Source organism: Rhipicephalus sanguineus, chromosome 4 (assembly GCF_013339695.2).
Source record: "Rhipicephalus sanguineus isolate Rsan-2018 chromosome 4, BIME_Rsan_1.4, whole genome shotgun sequence".
NCBI lineage: Eukaryota > Metazoa > Arthropoda > Arachnida > Ixodida > Ixodidae > Rhipicephalus > Rhipicephalus sanguineus.
Window position 1 is genome coordinate 64,735,999 of NC_051179.1, and position 27,894 is coordinate 64,763,892.

At 45.7% G+C, this 27,894-nt stretch overlaps 2 protein-coding genes across 4 annotated transcripts in view; both read left to right on the forward strand.

Annotated features, from left to right (window-relative positions):
- Nucleotides 1-4,723: 4,723 nt before the first annotated feature.
- The window catches only part of LOC125758047 (uncharacterized), a 60,585-nt gene continuing 37,414 nt past the window's right edge, over nt 4,724-27,894 (forward strand). The window contains exons 1-2 of one of the 3 annotated variants that reach the window (XR_007415771.1): nt 4,724-5,382; nt 5,560-7,624. Coding sequence is in view for 1 of the 3 variants with exons in the window: in XM_049414666.1 (XP_049270623.1) it covers nt 5,114-5,382; nt 5,560-7,345 (2,055 nt within the window). In the remaining 2 variants the exon portion in view is untranslated. Of the gene's footprint in view, nt 5,383-5,559; nt 7,991-27,894 lie in introns of those variants that run through there. The other 2 variants (XR_007415770.1, XM_049414666.1) reach the window with 2 other exon arrangements.
- The window catches only part of LOC119390138 (uncharacterized), a 60,623-nt gene continuing 47,133 nt past the window's right edge, over nt 14,405-27,894 (forward strand). The window contains exons 1-2 of the mRNA XM_049414671.1: nt 14,405-14,882; nt 15,668-15,785. Of these exons, the coding sequence (XP_049270628.1) occupies nt 14,550-14,882; nt 15,668-15,785 (451 nt within the window). The 5' untranslated portion in view covers nt 14,405-14,549. The remainder of the gene's footprint in view (nt 14,883-15,667; nt 15,786-27,894) is intronic.

The window sequence follows — 27,894 nt, forward strand, 5'->3', positions numbered from 1 at the left end:
AAACAAGTACCTCAACCACGAGGCTACACCACCCACACTTGTAAAACGTGAATATATCTGAACCGTATGAATGTCTTGTATTTCATACCATCGTAGACGCAACATACGAATTCTGGAAGAGCAACTCAGAAACAGCACCGGAAATGTCAAGTGCGCCAGCGGCGCCTTACGACAACAGCAAACAATTTTTGAAATAAGTTTAAAAAACGTCCTAGGGCCTTCATATTTTGATATAAGGCGGCTTATATATTGCCCCTGGAAAAATGTCTTGCACCAATGCATTTGTGTTTAGAAGTGAATCCGATCTTAAGGGGACGGGCGTTACCGTGCTCTTTGTTAGTTGGCTTTCCCACATTGCGTGTTGCAGTGAAGCCCCCTCATAAACTCGGTGGCAGTGTCGTCGTCGCGGTAGACTCTGCACCAGGCCCGTAGCCAGGGGGGGAGGTCCTAGGGGCCTGCCCCCTCCCCCCCCCCCGAAATTTTGGTGAAGTAGGTGTTCTTACCAAAAATAAATAATGTAAATAGGTGTTTTTCTCAAATAGTCAAGGTTTTCAGCAAGTGCCTCCCTCCCCCCTCCCCCCCCCCCCCCCCCCCCGCCCCCCGAAAAAAATTCTTGGCTACGGGCCTGCTCTGCACAGTGCGACATGTCACGTTTGTGCCGTGTGCTCAAAAACTTCGCTGGTCACCCACCTTCACTGAGTGGAATGGATCCTCTTTTTTTTTTTTTTTTTCCCTTAGCAAAACTTAGCGAGCGGTCTTCTGGCTTATGCAGGTATGCTTCTGCAGACCACCTGACACGCAATGAGGGTGATCCTTCCGGGCATCCTCGTGTACGTGTTTCGTCGCAGAACTTCAAAACACTCTGATAACCAAACAGGCGTGCACACACGTGGAAGGAACAAAAAGAGTCCTTTTTCAAGCGCGGAGCTGTTAAAGCTGGCCGTAAGAACTTTGTTGTCCGCAGAAAGCCACAGGTGGGTATCCGCCACAGGAATTATGCTTTCAGGGCTTAAAGGGGTACTGACATCTTTTTTCGAAGGCGAGTTTGCTGTACCATACAAATATCTTGTATTCAAACTCACCTTTCTTTAAGCCTGTACACCCAGAGTTATTTTTGAAAAATTAACCCGCCGTGGTTGCTTTGCACGTATGGTGTCGCGCTGCTAAGCTCGGGGGTGTGGGTTCGATTCCTGGACACGGCATTCGCATTTCGATGGGGGCGAATTGCTTAGATTTACATGCCCCAGCTGGTCTAAATTGCTCCGGAGAACCCCACTACGGCGTCTCTCATCTCCTGGTTTTGGGACGTAAAACACCACAATTACAATTTTTGAAAAAATGTTTCCAAACTGCCAATCTTTTTAGTGCTGGTTGGATTTACACACTAAATAAATATATTCATTCGTAAAAGCTTCAGACGCATTTGTGCATTTCTGGAGACACTTGGCTTCGCTACATTGTGATTGTCCCAGCGACTTCTGTGACTTGTGAGAGTAGTGACGAAACTGACTTTCACACAGGAGGAGGAGGAATAAACTTTTATTGAGACCAGCAATTTGTTTGGCTGGGCCTAGGCCTCCCACGTGGGGACGTCGAGGTCTTGCCTCTCCACCGCCTCGTGGGCCTGCTGGGAAATTTATATATATATATATATATATATATATATATATATATATATATATATATATATCGGGTGTTCAAAGTTAAGCTTTATTGTGGTTTTTTAAAATTCATCACTGGGAAGAACGTGAAAACCACCTTTGTATCCCCAATTAACTAAGATTCAACAATGAACTTTTTAATTAGTGCAGAGAGCGGGCATGTTTGTATTGAAAAGTTGGAGGCAGTCGCGTTTCTACACAGTTCCACTTGGAAGAATTCTTCTAGCACGTCTGTGCTCCGAGATATCCCGCTGCAAAGTTTAAATACGGTTTCCATGATTACGCATGCAAGACGGTGAGGATCGGTGTAATGTTCTTCTTTAATGTGACGAGCAGTCGTTGGTTGCTATCGCCAGCCGGTAGCAAAAGGGTAACCGTTATCATCTTTGCCTATGCTTTCGACCCGTTGTCAGATTAAACGCCGCACGCAACTGCTGCGGCACATCGGGGAGGAGCTTTGCGCCAGTGCTATCTTGCATGTGTAATGTGTAATCATGCAAACAGCAATTAAACTTTGCAGCGGGATGTCTAGGGCCACAGACATGCTAAAGAATTCTTCCCAGTGGAAATATATATATATATATATATATATATATATATATATATATATATATATATATATATATATATATATATATATATAAGAAAGAAGTGTTAATTTCAAGGGCTCGTTTTCTTTGTTATACACAATATTAATTAGAACCAACAGACAATAATGCTAAGGAAAGTATAGGGGATGTTTTTAGTAGTAAATGTAAGGTAAATGTGAAGAAAGAAAAGTGGACGAAAAGATAGCTTGCCGCGGGCAGGGACCGAACCTGCGACCTTCGAATATATATATATATATATATATATATAATATATATATATATATATATATATATATATATATATATATATATATATATATATATATATATATATATTCAGTGGGAAAGTTCAATCGGTCCGGTACGTATAGGAAAACAAGCGGGTACGTACGCACGAGAAAGCAATACTTTTACTTTATGTATAACGTTTCGGCTGTGGCACGGCCTTCGTCAGAGAAAGAAAAATATACAAGGCATATGCCGCTTTGAAGGGCCACTGATATCGCGGTATCAATCAGGATGGTGATCGCAAGAAAAACGCCAGATGCCTCAAAACAAGCCGTAGTGACTATATGTTTTGCCATACGCCACCTCGAGTGGCAAGATAAGTGCTGTAACTCAAAGTACGAACAACGTGCGACGGCTTCTTGTTCGTACTGTTACAGCACTTACCTTCTCACTCGAGATGGCATGTCAAAACATTGTTTTGAGACGTCTGGCGTTTTTCTTGCAATCACCATTGTGATTGATACCGCGATATCAGTGGCCCTTAAAAGCGGCATATGTATATCTTTCATTCTCTGACGAAGGCCGTGCCCAAGGGCGTCCGCAGAACTTTTCGCAGGGGGGTGCATCCGTGTGGGGGGCATCCAGCACTGGCAGCCTTTGTTTCACTCCGTGACATGACCGGCAAGATTAGTCAATAGTGAAACATGCATTATTAAAGTTGACTGGCAATCCGAAAGATCATTTCACAGGGATACGCGGGGCCTGAGTATGCTAATCAAGCTGTGTAGCTTATTGCGACTGCATAGAAAAATATTATCCGAAATTCCGGGGGGGAGGGAGCTATATAAATATATATATATATATATATATATATATATATATATATATATATATATATATATATATATATATATATATATATATATATATATATATATATATACTACCGAGTACAGCAGGTGCGAGCGACTCTTCTCGGCGAAGTGGAGCACATAAAACACGGGAACGAGAGTGAGAGAGAGAGAAATAAAAATAGAAAAAAAGAAAGAAATATAGAGGGAAAGAGAGATAGAAAAAGAGAGAGAAGGAAAGTGATAGAGAGAAAGAGAAAAATAGAGCGAAATAAAGGGAATAAAGACATAAAAAGATAGAAAGACAAAGAAAGAGAGAGAAAGAAGCAGACGCGAAAGAGAGACAGATTGAAAGACATAGAGAGGTAGAAACAGAGAAAGACAGAGAACGAAGCAGAGAGAGAGAGAGAAAAGAGAGAAAGAACATGCACGAAAAATGCATAGAAAGAACGGAGTGCAAGACAGAAAGCGAAATAAAGATAAACAAAAAAGAAGCAGAGAGAGAGCGAAAGAAATGTAAGAAAAAGAAATAAAAATATAAAGAGCGAGACAGAGAAAGAAATAGATAGAGAGAGAAAAATGGAAAGCAACAGGTACAAAAAACGGAGAGGAAGAGAAAGAAAGAAAAAAAAAGAGGAAGAAAGAAATCCATCAAGCTCTGCTCTGCCTTCAGGCTTGGCCACTAGTGCGAAGCTGCCATAATGTTTTTGCACACGCTGAAATTATGACGATTATTCTTTCGTGGCATAAATGCTCTCCAATTACTGTATTTTTTCTTAAAGTGAAGGACATGGTGGTGTAGAGCACAATGATGCATCCTAATGAGCCGTGGGGTTTTTCATTTGCATATTGTGTTAGTTCCACTTGCCTTAGTGTCCATTTTAGTCTGAAAACGTAGAAAGCCTCCTCCCACTTCTACTGCATATTTAAATTTCGCGCGCTTGACACGCCGATCAACGCTTGAGTGTCCACGGTTGCCCCATTGTTTTGCTGCAGACGACACTGTCCCTTTCCATTCACCGCAGCTCGATAAATCTGAGAAACTTTGAGTAAGATAGCTAGGTTTTTAGAGGTTTTCCAACGTTCCCGAATAATGCTTCCCACGGAAAGGTTGCGTCTATGGGTTGCGTAGCATGCGAAAGCGGGTTGCAGACGCTTGTCGCCCCCGAGTGCTGGCAGCGTGGCTGACTGTTTGGTTATTGCCATAATGTTATTGTAGACGCTACTTCCAACAATAGCGCAACGAGAAATAAGAACAAGAATGCGGAATAAAACCGAGTGTTTGGGGGGAAACGGGGCAGCATCCAATTGTTTCATTACATTGAACCACCATCATCATCATGAACGGTGAGGTTGCCCATTTTTGCGCGTTTTGAAGCGAGCGCGGTGCGGTGAGCGTTGGAGCAGTCGCAGCTCGAATGGCAGGCGACGCGACAATAGAGATCGACGACTGTGCAAATGTCGAGTGGTTCCTGGTTGTGTTGACTGCAGCATATCCATACGAACTCCTTTCTTGAGACGCTTGGACCATGCGCTGCTGTTTTCGCGCAAGACATGGCTACAAAGGCTGCTCGATGAGTCTGCGTGTCGTGAGCTACTGAAGTGGCATGCAAGTCGTCCAGTCCGTGTAGCTGCCGGCACTTGAGTGTCGGTGTCATCGGTGTCGTGTCGTGGCTGGGAGCCCACGCCGAAACACAGACACTACCGTTATTCGGCAGCGTCGTACTACCATTGGCTGGCATGCGATGAGGTTGGTCGCGCGCGGGCACATCAAAGAAAGAAGATGTTTACGCGTGGGAAGCATCGGTCCTCTGCGTTAAAACATTTAGGATCTACATCTAAATACAGCACGACTGTGAAGCGAGACGCGGAGACCAGTTCCAACCCCTACCGACGACCGCAGCGCAGCCACATTCGTAGTGATGGGAGCCCTGCCGCGGCCTCCTCCACATCTTGGCAGAACAGAGAACGACAAGCGACCAAGAACGAAGCAGACGAGGCAACGCCGAGCTCACATCTTCTCCCGAAAACTGAGACCCAGAAACAACGCAAGTTGAGGACTAGCCGGCGAATGCTCAAAAAACGTAACTGCAGCTGCTGCGAGTCGACTGTGCCCCATGAACGCCGGCCTAGCACCATTCTGAGTACAAAAGCGCCTAAGGAGGAAGCAGATGCTGTAACGCCGAGTCTCCAGCTGCTTCCGAAGGCTGACAACCAAACAGATGGCAGGCCGAGGACTGGCCGGCGGATATCCAAAAAACGTAACTGCAGCTGCTGCGAGTCGACTATGCACCATGAACGCCTCCCTATCGCCATTCGGAGTACTAAAGCGGCAAATGACGAAGAAGGCGCGGTAACGCCAAGTCCGCAGCTGCTTCTGAAAGCAGACAGCCAGAACGATTGCAAGTCGAGGACTGGCCAGCGAATTCTCAAAAAACGTAACTGCAGCTGCTGCGAGTCGACTATGCACCATGAACGCCTCCCTATCGCCATTCGGAGTACTAAAGCAACAAATGACGAAGAAGGCGCGGTAACGCCAAGTCCGCAGCTGGTTGTGAAAGCAGAGAGCCAGAACTATTGCAAGTCTAGGACTGGCCAGCGAATTCTCAAAAAACGTAACTGCAGCTGCTGCGATGCAACTATGCCCCATGAACGCCGGCCCAGCACCATTCTGAGTACAAAAATGCCTAAGGACGAAGCAGATGCTGTAACGCCAAGTCTTCAGCTGCTTCTGAAGGCTGACAACCAGAAAGATGGAAAGTCGAGGACTGGCCGGCGAATTCTCAAAGGACGTAAATGCAGCTGCTGCGAGTCGACTATGCACCATGAACGCAGGTACAGCGCTGGTCAAAGCACACGAGCGAACAATTTACGCAAAGCTGCAAGCAGCAAAGTTAGGCGCAGGCTGATCCTGGATGATGATCAAGGTGCTGCTGCACATTGCACTCCAGGATTCAGTGATGCATCAACTCATAATGCAGCACCACAACCACAAAGAAAGTGCACTCCTGCCATGGATAGTGAGGACGATGCACCAAACACCCAGTTAAGCATAGAAACATGGCTGATGCGAAGTAAACATAATCGTAATATAAAGACCACTTCAGGACCCCAGAGTGAAGCTGCATGCAAGAGCACCGTCTATACAAAAGGCCGAACACCAATGTTAGCACTTGGAGAGCGTGTAGCCACAGCTCCAGTGAAGACAGCTGGGAAACAAACTCGTGGTAGAGCCAACGCTGCACCAAGAAAACTGGCACAGGCTCGATTGTGCGCTATGAGTGATACCAAAGAAGCTGCCTCATCAGAGGTCTGCATTAGTCAGAACAAAGTCCGGAGCACCAAACAACAAAAGCCATCATACTTAAGCGCTCGGAGGGCACCAAAAGCAGATGCACCAAAACCCAAGCCCACAGCGAGAGCAGGACCAAGCCATTCCCGTGGCTCCAAATCATCAAACAAGGTTTCAAAGCCCACAAAAGTAGTAGACGATGCAAAGGCATTGCAGAAGGTGTCAGTTGGGGCAGTGGCTCGCAGGCGGAAAACGAGACCTGGCACACCGGTGAATGAGACAGCATGCGACGACATGTACGAGTGTAAACGAGTTGCTGGAGGCATACCAAATCATTTCTTCGAAGAGGAACGCTGGGAACGGCTTTCCGACATTGTGATGCCAATTACAAGCACACCGCCACCCAATTCCCCACATCTCAGCCCCAGGAGAGCTCAGTTCTCGTCGTACCACGACCTGGACAGCGCGCCATCTGCAGTGTCCCGAAAAAATGCAATGGCAATCATGCGCAGCATGCGCAAGCGCGGCGCTGAGGCTGGCACCTTACTGTGCTCAACGCCAAAAAACGTGAAACACCGTAATGTGAAGAAAGCACTGAAGGGCCTTCGTAAGCTGGAAGAAATATTAAAGCAAGACAGGATGAGGGAAAGCTGTCGAGATTTTAGTGAGCAGAGTGATGATGCAGAGGACGAAATGTGCCTTGAAGAAGAGCCTTTGGGATGATAGCTGAGAGACACAAGTCTTTATTTATTGTATTTATTGACTGAGCCCATGCGAGAAAAGGGCATGCTCCGAGGTGAGGGCTTTTGTGTAAATTACTTTAAATGCGTTACAATGCCAACAGCAGTGTTTAAATCTCTTTTGTTTATTTATATCTTTATATATTGATCTCTGTACAGCGTGATTACACTGTCGCCTACTTAGTTGATCATTTATATGGTGTAAGATAGTTTGTGCGATGGTGTAAGACTGTTTGCACCCAGCTTAGCGCTGTTCAGAGTTGTGTGTCCAACAACTTGTGCTAATGAACTTGCCAGAGTGAGTTCTACAGGCTGTGCGACAATGTGATAAATGTGTGCGTAGGCAACAAAATGATCATTTGGCGTGCTCTCCAACTGGTGAAAAGAAAAAAAGGAGGGAGTGAGGCAGCAGAAGTGCAATATATACACAATTGGATTAACGCAAATTGGCACGCACATTCAGACTAGGTCTTCTGCGGTTTTGCTTTTGACGAGACATCTTGTCAGAATTTCTTTTTTTATTTTGCTACAGACATTTTGCGAGCTGTAAAGCAATTATTTTAATAAACGGAATAATGAATATCGCGGTCAGTGGCATACGTGTCTGCCTTTCTGTGTTGTGTCATTTTTGTCCTACTGGTATATTTTACGCTGTATATTGATTCAATCTGATTATGGATGATTGCAATATTAATTGGCTGTGTGTCTGGCATGAAAAGCTACAATGGACAGGCAATTGCCCGTCTTCCAGCTCTCGCACCCAAGCCTTACACACAGTTCTAATCAACATACCAAGATTACGGAAGAATATAATGCAATCTCATGGCTTTTTATCCATTCCTGTTTGGTATTCATGTGAAAAAACTCACCGACGATTGCAATACTGCCTAATGCGAATTCTGAGCGCAGCTTTGTGTTGGGGCAAGGCCAACTGTGTTTGAAGTTTTGGCTGTCCACAAGGTATCGACTACACCATAAATCATAATTTTTGCGAAGTAGGACAGCACTCGTTACACCATTATTCGTCTTTCTGCGGATAAGCGAGGTACCCGCTACACATCTGTAAGGTATTATGTGCACTTTGTTGATGCTGCATGTGGGTGACGATGATGAAGAATTATGGCTGAGCACTTTGCAGTAGGTGGGAAACTTTAAACCACACACTCATTACGCAATTAGCATTGTGTGATGACTGGTTGTTATTTTACTCTCCTGCCACGCTGCATTACACAGGTTAACGCGATTCTGCCCAACATGATGCCTGTATAGGGTCTTTTTGCAATGAGTTTCAAGCACCAGCGTGGCTCTGTGGTCGAATACTCGACTGCCATGCAGAGGGACAGGGTTCAAATTCCATTCGATCCTGGGTATTTTTTTCTCACTTTATTTTTTCATGGTCTATCGGTTATGCCACCGATGGCAACGGTGACGGCGACACCGCTCAACGCAGGAACGGGTGCCTGAGAGCTGCACTCATTAAGGTATCTAGCTTACCAGGGCATCCAAATCGTGAATTAGATAGCTTGGACCTCAGTTTACCGCACCTCACTGCCCCCTATGGCATTGGGACGCATGCAGAACCTGAACAGAACAACCGTCCTCGTCACTTCTGGGTGAAAGCAAGCTGAAGCACAAACGGTGCAGGGATTTGGGAATCGGTTATAGGCTCTGCTGCTTACTCAAGACCCCGAACGGCTACATTTGTTGAACAATGCTTGGGTAGTGGCAGTGAGCCATGGCTACCTGGACTGGAGGGGCCACCCATCTTCGGACTGAAGCCGAAGAAGCCTGGTCAATCAATAAGATATTTTTTCTCGCTTCACCTGAACCTAGACATTTCGACAAAATTGCCCATCTGGTTTGGTCATCAGGATGTTGGAACGCTTCCAAGCAAAAGATGGGCTTGAAACCAAATTGGTTTCAGGAGCAAGTGATAAAAGAGGTGATGGTGAGCTACATTTAATCGTACTACTATATAAAAAGAAGAGCTGGAGGGAGAGATTGCTGTACTGCAAAGCTTTGCTTTACCTTAAATCGTGGAGTGAGGCAAAAATGGCAGACATGAGGAAGGGTAGCCGAGAGTTGACAGTTCGTTCCTGGCCAGCTTGTTCTTTTTTCTTGCTGTTTGTAACCCATGAATGTACCTCAAAGGCAGGTTTTCTTTGGAGTGGTTGCAGTTGTTTTTAGTGTTTTCAATGTACCGTGACTCCAATAACTCATTTTAATTTCACCCCTTGACCCACAATCTGGAGATGCACATCTTAAGGTTCAGAAAAGGGCTGTGCTGTCAAAAATATGTTCACAATCTTTTTGTGTTACCTCTTTCTTTTAGGAAAGAAGACTTTTAAGAGCTTGTTTTTCTTTGTTAGACAAAGAAAAATGAGCTCTTAAAAGTCTTCTTTCCTTCATTCATAGCGAGTGTCTCGTTCTGGCAGACTTGATGCCTTCAGGTAGTATGCGAGGGATTATTAATCAGCTGCCAGCTCGTAAAATGATCACGTGCTAAATGACGCCAACAGGCAGAAAAAAAGAGTGTTCCATACTTGCCGCCATGGCTACGATTGGCGCTGGCTGACACTCGTAGGTTTAAATGCACATATATACCCCATAAAGTTGGCAGGAGGATGACCGCCACAGTAGCTCAGTGGTAGAGCATCGGAGACGTTATTCGAAGGTCGCAGGTTCAGTCCTTGCTGGCGGCAAGTTATCCTTTCGTCCATTTTACTTTCTTCACATTTATATCCTAATTACTAGAAATAACATCCTCTATACTTTCCTCAGCATTATTGTCTGTTAGTTCTCAATAATACTCTTTCTTTTAGGCATTTTGTTTCTACAGTGTAGCACAGTTGGAAGAATTGAGTCTGTAGATAATCCATTGAGAAAGAAAGAGAGAAAACCATAAACATGTGTTGGACATAAACATAGTGCGAAATATACGTAGAAGTACAGAGCTGAGATATAGCGAAGTTCTTGAAAAGGCTTCAAGTATATTGTGGAAGAGTTGCACCAAATACAGTGAAGTACCATATTTACAAAGTCATTTAGGTACCTCGGCATTTTTATTTTTTCAAACAATGTAGCACAGTTGGAAGAATTAAGTCTGTAGATAATCCATTGAGAAAGAAAGAGACAGACAGACAATGAACTTTATTGTATCCCGTGGAGTTACTGACAGGACCTCCTAATGGGAGGCCATTGTAACCGCTGGCCACGCCCACGTAGAGGACGGAACGCCTTGACGCTCCGCCCTTTCCTGGACCCTCTGGATAGCCTGGCTCAGAAAGAGAGAAAAACTTTTATTGGTAGAAGGATGAGTGATCTTCCTTGCAGGGTGGAGCCCTTAGTTTGGGGCCCCATTGGCTCGCACCGCTCCACATGCCTGCTGAATCAGCTGACACTGCTCATATGGCTCTGAGATGGTCAGCGCAGTCTCACAGCAGGATTGTGATGGTGAAGGAATATGATGGTAGCCTGGTGCGTCTGAACATTCCCAGGTGAGGATGTCGGAACGAAATGTTTTTAGTTTTAGTTTTAGTTTCATTCACTGAAAGAAGTTTCCGTGGCGTTTCTCTTCCGGAACAAAAAAAAAAATTCCACAACGGTTCATTACAGTTTTTATTTGTATGCAAAAATGTTTAATTAAAGTAACGATAAAAACATAGTAGTTAATTTTCACATAAGTGAATTACGAGTTCTCTGAGCATGCTGAATGCTTTGTATCAAGGGAGAGAGCATGATCTCAGAAACAGCCTGCCATCGAGTGATAAGCGAGACCACCGTTCTGACACAACAAACAGGCTAGCGCCAAGAATGCCCTCTCCGCACTGGCCTGTATGATTGGCAGATCAAGGTGCACTTGCGTTAATATAAACAGTCCCGGTTTCCACTCCTATCGTTTTTTACAAAATTTTCGACAGATCTTTACTTTGGAATCCCTTCCTGAGATATGCACGAGACGTCCCCTGAGATATGCATTAATGCTCACATTGCATGACCTTGGTTGTTCCGGATTGCCAACTTTCCCCTTGAACCAAAAACTGATATAAAAGTATTTCAGTTTCACTCTGAAACAAAATAAGAGAACATTTCAGTTATGTTCTCGTTCCGGTCAAAAATATTATTTCCTTTTTCGTTGCGTTCGGACACACTGTCCCAGGTTCAGTGATACACTGTGGGCTAAGCTCCACAGCAGGAGCAATATATGAGGGATATTGTGTAGGGTGGAAGAGGTGAAGGATGAAAAGACAGAGGAATTAATTAGTCTGTAGCTGCCGCCACACAACATTATCCTCTCGTTTGCGGGATTTGTGGTGGTGGGAAGTACCTCCGGCTTCATCTGAGTTGCCTCTCTCTTAGTGCATTGTTCTTGGTCTTTTGCTGGGAATGAGCGTGTCTCCCCTGTGTTAGAAGTATCAGTGAAACCAACAGCTGAACGTACAAGAAAGTTGCATTAAAAGGTCGCACACAAACCAGTCAATACATTGACCATCCTTAAACCCAAGGACAATGCAGCCGTGGCAATGGATGGCTGTCCCCTAAGCGTGCTGCACATTCTATGTATAGGTCTCATAAAAGTTTTGTAGGATTCGTTTCATTCATGGCCCTTTGTTAAGATTGCCTAGCAGGGGCGGCGCCAGGATTTTTTTACTGGGGGGACACCCACGACAAGTGGGTTCCTTCAGGGGGGCAGAGAGGCTGGGAAAATATGCATTGTATTTTGACTATGCTTGCTCTTGGGGGGGCAAAAGGGGGGCAGGCGGAAATTTTGGGGGGGCTGGAGCCCCCCCAAACCCCCCACTGGCGCCGCCCCTGTTGCCTAGGTGATGCAATTTCATGTTACTTCATTTCTGTCCTTTTTTTTCTTTCATGTTTGATTACATATTTTTGCATTATTGCCGAATTTTCTTTTTCTTTTGTTGTTCTGTTTACCTATTCTTTTAAACTTCATAATCTGACTTTTCTCAAGCCATTCTTGAGTGGCTTTTCCTTTCATTTTTTATCACAAGTAATGTGGTGAACCAATAATCGATCAATCCATTATCTAGAGCAGGAGCTCATTTCAATCATGTTGCGATGCTAACATCTCTTGATTTCAGTAAATTCTTTGTCTCGCTTTACATTCAAACCAAGCTGCTGGTTCCGATTGCTATCAATATATGCCACAACCCGTAATTTCAGTTTCACCATACATGGCCTTTGTAATACAGTGAATGCTTAAACACTGCAACAACGCGTTTTTGCACTCTACCTTGGCACGACTCATTTCATGAAGGTTTGTGTTTTCCAAATTATTTATTGCAATGACAGCAATGTTGTTTCGGACAAGACAGAGAATCTTGAAGAGGCACAACAGCTCAAATTTTCGTAAATGTACCAAATGCTGTCCAGCGTCACAATTCCTCACTATAAGTGTTCGTGCCAAGTGGCGGGCAAAGGAACAAGTCTACCAAACCAAGCTGCAAACATTGTCAGATATTGAGGTGCAAAAACAAGCCTTCACACCAGTGTATACTCAACACTAGCAAATTGCAGATGATGTGCTGAGAGTCTGAATGAGACCATTAAAGTGACACAAAACAGACATAGCTTAAAATAACTCCACAAAGTCCCCATATTGCCATGCTGAGAGCACAGACAGAAGAAGAGGAAAATTAAGTGTGCTTATTGTTTAATTATTGTGAGCTCCATTTGTTAAACAAATGGAGCTCAATTAATGAAAAGTGTGTTGTGCTGACATCTAAGCTGCTTCAGAAACTCTCTCCTCTTCAGTACGTGCTGTAGCATAGCAATATTTTTATTCACAAGTTTCATATATTAGAAAATTCTGACTAGTCATACGGTAGCATCCTTGATACACTCAAATGAAGCTTCCATTGTGAAAAGCTCCACAAATCAATTCCTTTTTAATTGTAATATTAGATGACATTTAGCTCGAATTACACTCTCCTGTTGTAGTTGTGGAGCGATACTTTCAGTGCGACATGGTGGTGCAAAGCTGCGACATATTGTTCAGTATTTTTTGCGCAGCTACGGCAACATGTTCCATCATTTGCTCAGCGTCGAGAACACATGGGCACACGTACAGTACACAGCATCCTATAGCACAGCACGCATGAACCGTAAACATGTGATGGACATATATGTAGAAGTACAGAGCTCAGATATAGTGAAGTTGCTTCAGGTATAATGCGAAAGAGTTGCACCAGATATGGCGAAGTACCATATCTACAAATTTTCTTGTTATACCTCGTGTGGTGCTTCAAGTTGCGTACATATTCAGATTTGTTATTTCACTAACGTCTTGCACATGGCTGCAGAAGGCTTTTGCTATACTGTAAAACATTATGCAAAATGTCGCTCATAATACTTCCATATTCCTTAGAAAAACCGCTTTTATAACTTCCACCATTCCCTCAATCATTTCCATCATCATTTGTGAGAATCTTTGCCATTCATTACATTGAGATAAGTTATTGATATAACCTATTAGCAAAGCCTTGCACATGTGTTTCATTGTGTTCCTGTAGTTAGGCTACAGACAAATAGCACCCCAATGAAGTTCAATTTAATACAACTGTAATATAATACGGTCCATTCGTATTTCTATGCGCACGTATGCACATACGAAGCAGGAAATTTTCTGGTGGGAGAGGGCATATGAGGGGGAGTGGGGCTGTTTTGGCTTTGGCTACGCCCATGACACGAACAATGTTTGGTCAGGACTTAGGAGGCTGTGGTTTGGTTTATTGGTGCTTTCCGCTCATGGCATTCCGGCCAGTATCTCTTGTACTCTTTTCATTCTGAGGATGGCTGGCCCACTAACCGAAACGTTACTAACGACAGACATTTCATGCGTGCGTCGCTCTGCATCGTGCGTCGGTTGCACCGAACCCATCGAGTCTGAAACCATTGGCGCGCAACCTGCCGCAACTCTATGGCTCTATGGCGCTGCCCAATGGTCCAATCTCGGAGTCCACGGCTCCATGGCAGGCGCGCGGGCGTTCTAGGGACAACTAGGGACAGCGCTGGTGCTGCTAGGGATCATTTCAAAATCGTCGAAGAGTTTGCCCCATTTGCCCACTGTATCAACTCTATGATTTGCCATAGGTTACGGTGATTTACAAGGCTCAACGCGTTCACACAGCATTGTCAAAACCTAAACCACCCCTTCCGCGGAGAACTATATGCCGAGGACGTGTACCGCGTTTTGTGATGTTTTAGATTGCCCCAATGGGCCTGGTAGAGCTCGGGAAACTCAGAGTGAACTTGGAGTCTGTGCCTACCATCTCCTGCCGCGCTTGGAACCACGACGTTCACTGTGGCTCACCGCAGTGCCATTTCGAAGCGAGCGAACAAAACAACGGAGAGTGTGCTCGCTGCATTTTCGTCGAGAGGATTACACATGCGACCCTGTCTTGTTCAGGTCGCTCGGTGTCGACTTAAGACCTTCGCTTAACTTGGACGCTGTCCCTTCGTTGCTGGGATATGATCGGCAAGCATTGTTTCAAACGGCCGAGGTTTGTGGACGGAGTGCGTGAATGCGCTGCGGTTACCGGCGGGAAAATGGGACGTTTTGAAAACCTCCTTGGTTTTCCATGGCGTACGCGCTCCTGTCGAGTGTTTCTTTTGCAGCCCCCCCCCCCCCAATCACGTAAATGGGAAGAGGGGGAGGGGGGGCTCAAAGTCTGCATGCCCCGTACTTCCACTAAGTGGGAACTGTTGCGTCAGAATAGCGTACACAAAGCTTTGCGTTGGCTTTTCGCGCAACTGCGCATGCGTCGTACGCTAACCGCTTGCGGGCTCCCGTTAAGTGACGGAAATAGCGGGCCGCAAACGCTAACGCTAACTTAGCGTACGCTATTCTAAAACTGCCTATTTTGTGTACGCAACGCTTTGCGTTAGCTTTTCGCGCAACTGCGCATGCGTGATATGCTAACCGCTTGTTGCCTCCCGATAAGCGTCGGAAATAGCGGGCCGCTAACGCGAACTTAGCGTACGCTATTCTAAAACTGCCATGCAGGTTTTTGACAACGGTGGCCGAGGGCCCCTGATGTTGGACTTTTTTCGTTCATTTTGAAACACGTTCTTTGGACTCTACCAAAGTCTCAGTGCATCTATGTTTGTCTCAATGCATCTCTTCGCTTGCTTTTCGGAACGTCATTCACAAAAATTAAGTTTTGTGACATGTCGCCTATTATCCAGTGGTGCGCAGTTTGACGAATCTCTGTTCACCGATATTATGGCGTCGATTGTGCCTGCGTACCTTTCAACGCCCGATTTATGCGCTGTACAACGTTTTCAGGTTTCGGGCACTGACAGCTGCCACAAACAGAAATATGCAGACCTTCTGGAGAGTCAGCACGAGTCATCACGCATTCACGATATGGCAACTCAAGCTAATGTGTTCACAAGGACCATAGGTGAGTGCGTACATGGATGTGCCAGCATGGGGATTAGGGGATGCAGGAAGGCATTCCCATCGCCAGTTACCAAACCATGAAGCTCTGAGGGCGGCGGCAAATTCAGGGGGAAAAGAAAATATTTAGTCACCCCTGTACGCAAATTCAGCCCCGCTTCGTCTTTCTTATTTAAGTTCAAGAAATCTCTAAAGTTGGTACTTTATACTGTTCTCAAAATGGCAGTTGATTAGAATAACAGAGAGCTGAGCTAGTTGGTAGGTATTTGTGTCACAAAACTGGGCGTGCAAACATGGACGTAAGAGAAAAGTCAGGATGACACAAATACCGGCGTTTTGGTTGTCTTGACTTGTCTCTTGTGTTTATGTTTGCATTAAAATGACAGTAGATATCGCCCAACCAGAGCAATATAAGAATTAGCAGATAAAACACTAACGGTGTAAACAAGTGAACAGAAAGACGAAACCAGCACCTGTCTGCCCACTTGCTTCCATCCTGACGCTGCTGGAAATTCTTATCATGCACTTAACACAGAAACAAACAGCCCAAATTTCGGCTTGTCAACAGAGGTGTATTTTGCTTAATGTGCAAAGTTTATAATTACTCATTGCCAGTATGCATGGGGTATAGGCTTTGATTGTGTATGGTCGAAGTCATGATCACGTATGAAAAGCAGTGTCGTGCCCCATTGACAGGAGTGCTTTCAACTGGCATTAATCTGATAACTGTTGATAAAGCTTGCAGTCCTCACGCAATATTTATATCCTAATGACAAGATAGCCGTCCATGGCTGGAGATGACTACCCTTGAATGCCATATGAAATAAATGTCACTTTTGTGCTGGTGATACCAACATAATGTCACTGTGAAACACCATGTATGTTTATACGACTGATTCTTGTGTGCACGCTTCATCAGTACTATATCTGACCTGCCAGCCATTAATACCAACAAATCACGCCTCTTCCGCAACAAGATGGTGGCGCACCAGCAATGGACTTTTTTGCCAGCAAAGAATCGCGCAAGTTTCGGTTTGTCAGTTCAATCGCATTATGTGTGCTTCATTTGTTGTCACATTGTCTTACTTGCTTTACAGTGTAAAGTTACTTGCTTTACAGTGATGTCCTGCTATCTTTTTCTTTCTTTGTTGTCTTTTTGTTCCAGGCGTCCAAGGACCCATAACAGTGAAGCGAACCAAAACCCAAGCAGTGCAGACCAGTGCGCCAGTCAGTACCACGTTTGTCTGTCACTGCAAAAGGAGCGGCAGAGGAGCATGGTGCGGCAGTGCAGCGTAATGACACATCACCAGAGTGTCATCAGAAATTACAGTCGTGGCCTCACTTCTTGCACCAGGTGAGCTGCGAAGTTCACAAGAGCTTCCGGATGATCGATGAGCAAGTGCCATATACAGGGTTTGTGTAAAAAGAATCGGGAAAAGTTTCGGAAAAATACATGTGTTATAGATAATGTTAAAATGGCTCTGAAGCAGGCCCGTAGCCAGGAATTTTTTTTCAGGAGGGCCCACTTGCTGAAGGCCTCGACTATTTGAGAAAAACACCTATTTTCACTGCTTATTTTTGGCAAAACACACTCCTCCATCAGATTTAGGGGGGCGGGCCTGGGCCCTTAGGGCACTTCCCCCCTCCTGGCTACAGGCCAGCTCTCAAGCCTTCAGACTATAGATCCCTTGAGCGTCAACACACTTTTGCCCACGACTTTCTCACAACTCGAAGACTTCCCGTTAGGTGGATTCCGGTAGGTCTTTAAAGGGACCGACAACTGGCCAGAACGGGTGATTAGATCCTGGTGGAAATGAAAAGGCCGTGAATTATAGTGACAGATTCCAGAATACTTTTCGCGATCTGAGTAGGATTTATATTTTTAAATCGCGTTTAAAAGTAACAAAAACCGGCATGTCGCGCAGCCTAGCACGAGCGCCATGAACTAGACGTATGCAGTCTTAAGCACTTTGTTGTACGTAGTCCAATGCTTTTACATGCAGCAGAACGAGGGCTGAAATGTTGAATATGTATGTTATTGTCAAATCCCGTTTGTTTCTAAGGTAAAAGAAGTAAAACATGAGATGCGGCGCTGCTTTCGTGGCTTCCAGTGAAGCGGAGGCTGCGGCGCATGCGCGAGGCGTCCGGCGGCGTTTCCCGCGTAGCTCGACTCTCGTCTGCTCTCGTCGTATCGGACTTTTGAAGAGTAGCACGCGAGTTTGCGCCGCTGCTCGCAAAATGCCATCGACTTACTGTTCTGTGGAGGATTGCTACCACTTCATGAACAACACTGCTGGTGTATCCTTCCACTTGTTTCGTTTTCGAAGGCTTAGCTTGGCTTGGCTTGACTAAAATGTGATAAAGCGACCTGTGTACGGCCAAAGTACTTCTACAAGAAGCCCCAGAAAAACGCTGTAACTATTGTAAAATAATTTAATAGGCTACAAAGCAGTAGTCGCGGCGCCGCAGGCTTTGCAAACGTAACATTGCCTTTTTATACTTAGGGCATAACTTGTCACCACTGCTGGCATATAATCGCTATCGCGCTCACCTCTCACTGTTTGCAGCATGTGATATTAAGACTGCATAATCGCTGCAGATCGAAAAACTCTGATTACAAATGTTTTACGGCGTTCTCCGCGTTACCACTCCGTGATTAGAAGCTCTGACCGGTAAGCTTCCCGTTGCACTCAAGAAAACGGGTACCGCAAAATTTGGTTGTCGGTCCCTTTAAGGGCACTTGTACAAGCTTCTTTTACAGCACTTAGCATCCTATGGTGGTGTCCTTTGAGGGAGGATTTCACTTTTGGGAATACGAAATAGTCTGCTGGTTCCAAGTCGGGGCTGTAAGGATGTTGTGGAATCGTCGCAATGTCGTTTTTCGTCAAGCCAGTACTAAGGTTGATGTCGTACCGGTGTTCAGTCATTTGCTGCATTTTGCGTTTGCACCGAGTCACTCAAAAGGGGTCCACTAAAAACACAATCTAGCCTGAACGAAAGCTCGCAGGTGACTGGCACTCACGTCTTGAAGGTCGCATACCCCACCACAGCGCATGCGTTTTGCAAGCATGCGTTGTGGTGTACAGTCACGCTGGGGTGTACAGTAACGTCACGAAAAAATTGTACCCAATACTTTTTGCACAGACTCTGTAGAATTGTTTAAGGGCCACAGCACAACTTGCCAATCACAACTTGGCAGATCAACATATGGAAGCAAATTTCTGAAGGAGGAGCAGCCATATTTGTCCCCCACTGTGTGCGCATCAGCAAATTTTCACGTACTGTGAACTTCTGCATGTCGCTACAAAATAAGAGCTGCCATCAACTGTCCGTTTCTATCTGCAGGCTGTGTAAGACAGAATTCAGGTGCCTCTGTGCAGAGTGGACGCCAGCGAGCAGCCACGAAATGACACCCCCAGACCGAAATCAGAGAGCATTGCTGAATAACTCGGTGTGGCATACACAAGTGAATGACTAAAGCCGTTATGAAAAGGATAACATTTGCTCCTGTGGTAGAGCGTGGGAATGGAGAATTGTGGCAGATATCGTACCCATAGTCAGAAAAAAAAAACATACCATGAGGTTTGGTCCCGTGTAAGGACTGCATCTCATCAAAATCATGGAGAAAAGGTGTGGCCCTTACGCATATTATATGGCATATAATCAGAATGCAACAGTCATTCATTATCATGTGCCATACAACCTTGCTCGTATTTCATGCAAGTGGGATAGCAAAGTCATTTCACCTCCTCCGTTCTAAAGAAACAGGGCTGCACCAGTGATAGCGCCGTGCGTGCGGCATTACATTTCATTCCTGTTTACTGGGTGCTACCGAGTGTGAGCAGATAACAGTTGGTTTCTTTCAGAAGTGCACATTTCTTATTAAAATTTGAAATGAAACTTTTTTTACTACTATATAGCCTATTTTGAAAGTTAATTGCATCAAAGAACTCACTAACAGTAAAAAGGACCGCCCTGATCCAAATATATTGCCTGCCTTATAGAACATGGTCTTATCAACATGATTCAGACAGGGGGAGGTTACTCCGTATACCTCCCATAGGATGCCTTAATTCATGATGTCAGCGTTGGCAGCGTCAAACGTCCCTTCAGTTACTATCCTGCCAGCTGGGATTCAGAAACTCGAACTGCAGAATGGCGGCGCACACGGTATGCATCGTCATGGCAACACCAGCCGCGCCTCGCACCTCCTCTCCTTGCTCTCTCGCACGCGCCGTTTTTTTATTCTTTTTTTTTTTTTTGTTTACGTGCACGTGCTGCGCAGCCTCCTCCCCCACTTTTTTATGAACCCGCTCGCTCGTGCGTGCTGCGCCGGCGCTTTTTTCTTTTTCGCATCCGCTTGCGCGTGCTGCGCCGCGCGTTCGTTGCGCGTTTGAATGTACACAATTTGCAATCAAGCATTCTGCACACACTGCAGTCGTGCAGCATGTGCCAGAATGCAAAAGAATGAATTGCACTCACAACAAAAAATATCTTTGGTCTCGTTTTATTGTCCTCGTTTCCGAAAATCAACATTTTTATCAAATGTGGTGCGATAGAAGTTCACGAGATTAACAGAAGTGATGAACAGGACATACACGTGTTCATGAACGCTAAACAACACAAAAGTTCTCGGCAAAGTTAAGAACTTAAAGAACAGTGGAATAAAAAACAGAACATAACATTAGGGCACACAATAAAAAACACAATTTTTATACTGACAAAAGTCCAGAAGAGCTTCTGATATATGCACACGATATTGCACAAAATTATCATAACTAACAAAATTGAACATTCACTGCAATGCAAAAACAATGAAAGCAGTTGAAATACCTAAAAATACCTAAAAATAGAATAATAATGTAAAGATCATTTTAAAGATGTCGAAATGAACTCCACATATAACACAACTAATATTGGCCTCACTTTGACTACATTTCCAAAAACGTTGATTTTCATATAACTAGTGATGATAAACGCAGAGAAAATGAACGGATGATATCGGAGGATTCATGGCATCTCTTCTTGAAATGCGCCGATTCTGCAATTCTTCAGCTTTTCTCTAGGCGCACCGATCAGCTGTGTGGCGTTCCGGAATACTTTAAAAACGCTTCCACCCGGAAGAAAAGGGACAAGTTCCAATCAGATAAAGAGCGCCGTCGACTCATGCAAAAGTGAATTCGTTTGTTCGTCTCAGAGCAGCACAAGTTTTCATGCATCTACCTAATGTCTCACAAACGTGGTTATAGGCGATGGCGAGTAATTAACCGGAGACAAATGCAAAACACACACTCAAGCACGCGGTTCTGTGAGAGTTGTAAAGCTGTAACTATTGTTACGTCGCATGGGCTTCATGTCCACGGCTTGTTTGTATAACGATTTAAATGCAGCATCGTGCCCTTTCCAAATCAGTCATTTTTGAAAACAATAACTTTAGCCCAACTGCAGAGAACAGCTACTCGGTATGGACGTGAATTCAAACTGACACAATGAAAACCGCGACTCAAAGGGCACGCTCACCTGTTGTTCTTTTGGGGGCTGGCACATATATTCCGGGACTTGTTCTGGAAGTATTCGAGCAACAAAGCTCTATGCACGAACAGCGCGAGTCGTAAAACATCGCGTCGCACAAGCACACAGCGAGCGAGCACCGTGAAACGGACGAGCGACGACGGCTAACGCACGCCTTACAAACGCCAGACACGAAACTTTCCAATGGATTTCAAAGTCGGCGGCGGAAAGCGCGCCAGCGCGTCTCCCAGAGGAGAGGGAGTTGATCCCGCCAGAGAGGGGGTTGAAGAGAGTTGGGAGAAAAGGGGGAGACGGAACGCAGATTTGAACTCTGATCCCAGTTTATGGATGGCGCCTCAATTTGCCATACCAGTCACGTGGGTTTCTTTCACTAGCCTGATTCAGATGGGAAACAGCAGGAAACACAAAGGACAAATGCCAATCTCATTTGTCTTCCCCGCCTCACCTTAATATTGTTACGAAGTGTCACTGCCAGAGGGAAACGAGAGAAGCGGGAGAAGAGGAAGAGGACGACGACGCTGCTCCAGCTATCACCACGGCCTTTTGTGCCTCGGTGCCCATTAAATACCCCTTAAACGTCTCCTGTGCGCGTAACAGTTTGGTGGAAGGTGCTGGGTACGACGAACCCAACGACGGAAGCACTACTACATACCTGGACTTCGCCGCAGCCACCACCTTGCCGGACTCCCACCATCGCCAATCGAGATGTCCCATGACCAGAGCGCTGGTGCTTCGAGGACGACAGTGATAGGTTCCTTACCTTACTATCGAGTTCCGCCGAACTTTGGCGGGACCTCTGGAGAAGACGTGGACGAGTGGCTGAAGAAATACAAGAGGGTGGTCAGAAGCAACGGCTGGGACTCGTCAGAGCAGCTCAGTCATGTGGTATGAGAACCACGAAGACATGTTCACATCTTGGGATTGTTTTCTTGAGGAAGTACAGAAGTGCTTCGGTGATTCCAACGCGAAGAAGAAGCGGGCAGAGCAGACATTGGCTCAGAGGGCACAGCTTCCAGGTGAGACGTGTACATTTCCTACAGAATTTGCTGTTATTACACGATCCACGCATGATGTTATTTTGGGAATCGATTTTTTGCGGGAGTGTGGGGCAACCGTTGACTGCAGAAGTGGGCACCTTTCCATGCACGGTAGTTTTCCAGCTGCGCTCTTGGAGAATTCACCCCGTGATGATTGCAGCTTTTTTGTCTCCGAGGACACGGTCGTTCCTGCATTCTCTGCCATGTGTGTTCCAGTGACTTGTTCTAGTAACGACCTTGCCATGTTCGACGCCACACTCGAACCGATTCCTTGGGCCTGTGTGAAAAAGAACATTTTAGTTCATTGTGTGGTGTCTGTAGTTAACGGACGCACAGGTGTGTGGGCAATCAACAATTCAATGGAGCCTGCAGTGTTGCCTGGTGGCATGAAATTTGCTGCATTCAACCCCGAATCATCTATGGCGCTGGTGGCTCTTCTCAGTGCTGCATGCGTGAACGGACATGTAGCTTCTCAACGGTCAGAGGATTTAAAAATGCTACAAATGATCAGGAAGTCACTTAGCCAAAGCGAACGTCACACCCTCCTTAACGTTCTCTCCAAGCACTCTAAAGTGTTCGACTTCTCAAAACGCAGCCAAATGCCCTCAATTCCATCGTCTCGAATACGTCATCGAATCAACACCGCGTTGGCGCATCCCATACGGCAGAAACCTTACAGAGTGGCACCATTAGAGCGCAAGATTATCAACGAGCAAGTGCAAGAGATGCTAACGAAGGGAGTAAATTCAAGAATCGGCGAGTCCCTGGGCCGCACCAGTCATTCTTGTGAAAAAGAAGATGGTACGTGGAGATTCTGCATAGACTATCGCCGACTGAATTCCGTTACCAAAAAAGATGTCTATCTGCTGCCGCGTATTGATGACACCACAGACTGTTTACATTCTGCTTCCTATTTTTCCTCCGTTGATTTTAAGGTCCGGTTATTGGCAAATTCCAATACACGCAGCTGACAAGGAAAAAACAACATTCGTTACCCCAGACGGGCTGTACGAATTCAACGTGATGCCGTTCGGATTGTGTAATGCGCCGGCGACATTCGAAAGATTCATGGACACTATTCTGCGGGGTTTGAAATGGCAGATTTGTATGTGCTACCTTGATGACGTAGTAATTTTTGGACGCACATTTCAGGAGCATAATACTCGTCTAGATATTGTGCTCGACTGTATTGAAAAGGCTGGGCTTGTGTTGAATTCAAAGAAGTACCATTTTTCTGAGCGTCAAACTTTAGTGTTAGGACATCTCGTCTGTAAAGATGGCATTAGACCTGACCCACGGAAGACAGCAGCCGTTGCATCATTCGAACCTCCTAAATCTCTGAAACAGCTCCGTAGCTTCATCGGGCTCTGCTCATATTTGGCGGTTCATACCCGGCTTCTCGGATATCTGTCATCCCCTCACGAATCTTCTACGCAAGAACACTCCGTTTCAGTGGACCCCTGAGTGTAATACCACTTTTCGCCAGCTGAAGTTTCCGTTAACTTCACAGCCAATCCTTCGGCACTTCGACCCTTCGTCTCCAGCAGAGATTCACACAGACGCAAGTGGCATCAGCATCGGTGCTGTTCTCATTCAGCGCTCTGGCAACAAAGAAAATGTCGTAGCGTATGCAAGCCGTTCTTTAAGCAAGCCTGAACACAACTACACTGTAACCGAGCAGGAATGCCTTGCAGTAGTATTTGCCGTGCAGCGGTTTCGCTCGTACATTTACAGTCGCCCGTTTACCATCGTAACAGATCACCATTCTCTGTGCTGGCTGGTCAACCTTCGCGACCCATCCGGACGCCTCGCTCGATGGGCCCTTCGTCTACAAGAATATGAATTCACTATTTCGTACAAAAGTGGCAGTCGACAGGCTGATGCGGATTGCCTTTCTAGGATGCCACTACCGACGACAGATTGTGAAGCTGACAACTTTGACCATCTTATCGCTTCTCTGTCAGCTGACTTTCCCGATGCTTCGACTTTCGCCGCTGAGCAGCGCAAAGACCCCAGCTTGAAAGCTCTTTTTCCTCCAACGCAAGGCTCCATAAGCGAAGGCCGATTTTGCACCCGAGATGGTCTTCTGTACAAGAGGAACTTATCAACGACGGGCACTAACTTTCTACTGGTAATTGCCGAGTCTCTTCAGACATCTGTTCTGCGTATTACGCACGATGACCCAACGTCTGGTCACTTGGGGACCACGCGAACACTAAGCCGCACCAAAGACCAATTCTACTAGCCTCAAATGCGCAAAACAGTTGACGCCTATGTGGCTAGTTGTACACAATGTCAGTGCCACAAGCGACCTACCTCAGCTCCACTCGGTTACCTACAGCCAGTAAATCCACCCAGCACTCCGTTCGAAAAGGTCGGCATAGACTTGATCGGACCGTTTCCGCGTTCTTCAAGAGGCAACAGGTGGATAATAGTGTGTGCTGACTACATGACACGGTACTGCGAGACGGCAGCCTTATCCTCCTCCACGGCAGCCCAGGTTTCTGAGTTTATGCTCCACTCCATCATACTTCGGCATGGGCCTCCTCGAGTGATAATAATCGCAGTTTACTGCCGATGTTGTGGAAGAATTACTCCATTCGTGTGCCTCCAAGTTCTGACGCTCAACAGCTTATCATCCGCAAACTAATGGCCTCACCGAGCGCACAAACCGCACATTGATCAGCATGTTATCAATGTACGTCGCTTCGAACCACAAAAACTGGGATGAAGTATTACCATTCGTGACATACGCTTTCAACTCTGCGAAGCACGAAACAACAAGTTATAGCCCTTTCTTCCTCCTCTACGCATGCCCACCGCGTCATTCGCTGGACACTTATCTTTCCTTTTGTTATCCATGATGATTTGTCTATCGCCGAGACATTGTGTCGTGCAGAAGAGGCTCGTCGACTTGCACGCCTACGTACATTGGCCGCGCAAGCCTGCTCTAAAATACGCTATGAAAGCCAGCACCGACATGTCACCTATGTTCCCAGTGATCGTGTTTGGCTGTGGACTCCAGTACGCCGACGCAGCTTGAGCCAAAAACTTCTTGCAGACTACACCGGCCCGTTCGTTATTCTCGATCGTCTAAGCGAGGTCAATTACGAGATAGCGCGTCTTACTGCAAGTGGCCGCTGTTCACGCAAGACTGAGGTGACGCATGTTGCCCGCCTGAAGCCGTTCACGGAAAGAAAGCAGGAATGACTCACCCGGAGGGCTTCGTCTGAGAGAGGAGGAATGTTACAAAGTGTCACTGCCAGAGGGGAACGAGAGGAGCGGGAGAAGAGGAAGAGGACGACGACGCTGCTCCGGCGATCACCACGGTCTTTTGTGCCTCGGTGCTCATTAAATACCCCTTAAACATCTCCTGTGCATGTAACAATATGCACCGAGAAAGTTTTCTTCCATAATGCCAGTAACCAACTAGCCCAACGTAGTATCTTAATCCTGCCCTGTTATGGCTCATTCACACTGGGGAATCCACCGGCTACAGCGACCGAAATCCTGCCACCAAAATTCTGCATTGTTGACATTGCTTACCGACCATGCTGCCAAAATGCAATACAGCGCCATCTGCCGTCTAAAGCGCTAAGCAAAAAGTAGGCGCCAAACATCCCGGTTGCTCTTGCGGCTCTCGGCTCACATTGTGTTTATAGGTCGTAGTGGCGAATCGCATAAACAGAAGCAGAGTTGTCATACTGCAAGACCTGTTGGCAAGCCACTTTCTGGCGATGCATGACAAGCAGAAACATGTACTCACCAAAGAAAAAATGACGCAGGCAGTGGAGGTTGGTACGTCCTGCTTTGCAAAGGTGGAAGATGCTTGGTAGCACCAAGATAATGCTACACATTCTGCGACATCGCGACATGGTGTATTGCAAAGAGAAAGTCGAGTGATATTGCTACTCGTACAACAGTCATTGCAATTCACTTTGTGCTTGTCAAAAAGAACCTGGCAATTAAAAAGGCCAGCACCGACATGTCACCTATGTTCCTGGTGATCGTGTTTGGCTTCACTGTCACTAGGGCTTCGACAACTGTGATATGATAGGCACGTCCTTTTCTTTTTTAACTTTCGTCTCGCACTTCGATTGGTTTGTGGTGAGGGAATCCAGTGGCAGCTGCCACAAAAGTCGGTCCAGGACTGATCGGCATGGAAAGGGCTGTTCCAGTGGATGTTGCTGCCGCCAAACTGGGTTCCGCACTACTCTAGCCACCGAAGGTCTCAGTGTGAACGCGCCTTTAGTGTCAGCTATTGGCCGATTGCAGCTAACAGGAATGTGCGTTGCCATTAGGGGATAGCCACTGTGGGGCGCCCACTGCCGGCAGCAAGCTTCTATTTGTAAAGAGGCTTGTTTCTATAAAAGACTTCTTTCCTCACAAAACTATTACTTATTTATTAGCTGCAAGTCTCTGGCAGCAATATGCAATTTTTTAAAATCAAGATTAGGAATGGCCACTGGATATACCCAGCCGAACTTCTTCGAGCGCACCCTAATTACAAAACTATGTAATTTAGAGTTTCTGTTGCACATGATTGGTGTAGTACATGTTTTTCTCATCTTCGTTTTATCTTTAGGCAGAATCTTGAAGCAGGATTGGTGCAATTATTCGAAGGTGTAAATTGAAATGACAGCCATGCGTTAGACAAACAGAATGAACTTGTAATCTTCATCAGAAATCTTGCTGAAAGAGAAAGGTAAACTTTGTATCTTGCAATGGCTCTAAGTGGGAGTCATTGCTGTAGGCTTGCTGAGGGAATAGATGCTGCATTGAGTGAAGACAGCTCAAATTAACAGGTCAGGAAACAGAGTCTGTGCATTTCTCTCCCGATTCTTTTTTTTTTCTTGGTCCCATTATGTTAAGCTGTTTTTGTAATGAAAAAAATTTGTGGTGACAGGATGACAGACGACGACAAGCTGTGAAAGTGAAATCCGCAGCTTTACAGCACTGACATTGCGGGAGTCTCATGACGCTGCATGGTTCCATTCATCATACAGTTAAAACTCTATCTAAGGAAACACGATTCTACAAATTTCACGATTTAATGAAGAAATTTCCATTCCCCGGCAGGTACCCATAGGGTTTAGTGCTGTCATCATCCGAAGCTGACAAAGCTATCATGGCACTAAACCCAATTTAACGAAGTTTTTCCAGGAATAAATCTGTAAAAAGGTAGCGATTTGTTTCTAATATTCAGACAGATGGGCTTTTCTTTGGGCTTGTGCTGTAACGCCATTGACATTAAAACATATAGCTGCCCTATTCACGACCCCAGTTTCATTTTGATGAGGCTACATGAAACAACAAACTTAAAATTCGGTAGCACTTTTATGTACCAAATGGCACTAGAGGCTGTGGTGGTGGTTTTCCCTGTAAATGCTTCCACAGGAACACGGTGGTTGGTTTTGCTATTGAATGATCTATGCAACAGATGGCACGAATCGTCTCCTCGCAACTTTCTTGCTCTGCCTGCTTGCACAATAACTGCATTGCTTCTCTCCGTCCTTCACATATCGGCAGCTTGTTGTAGTGTCA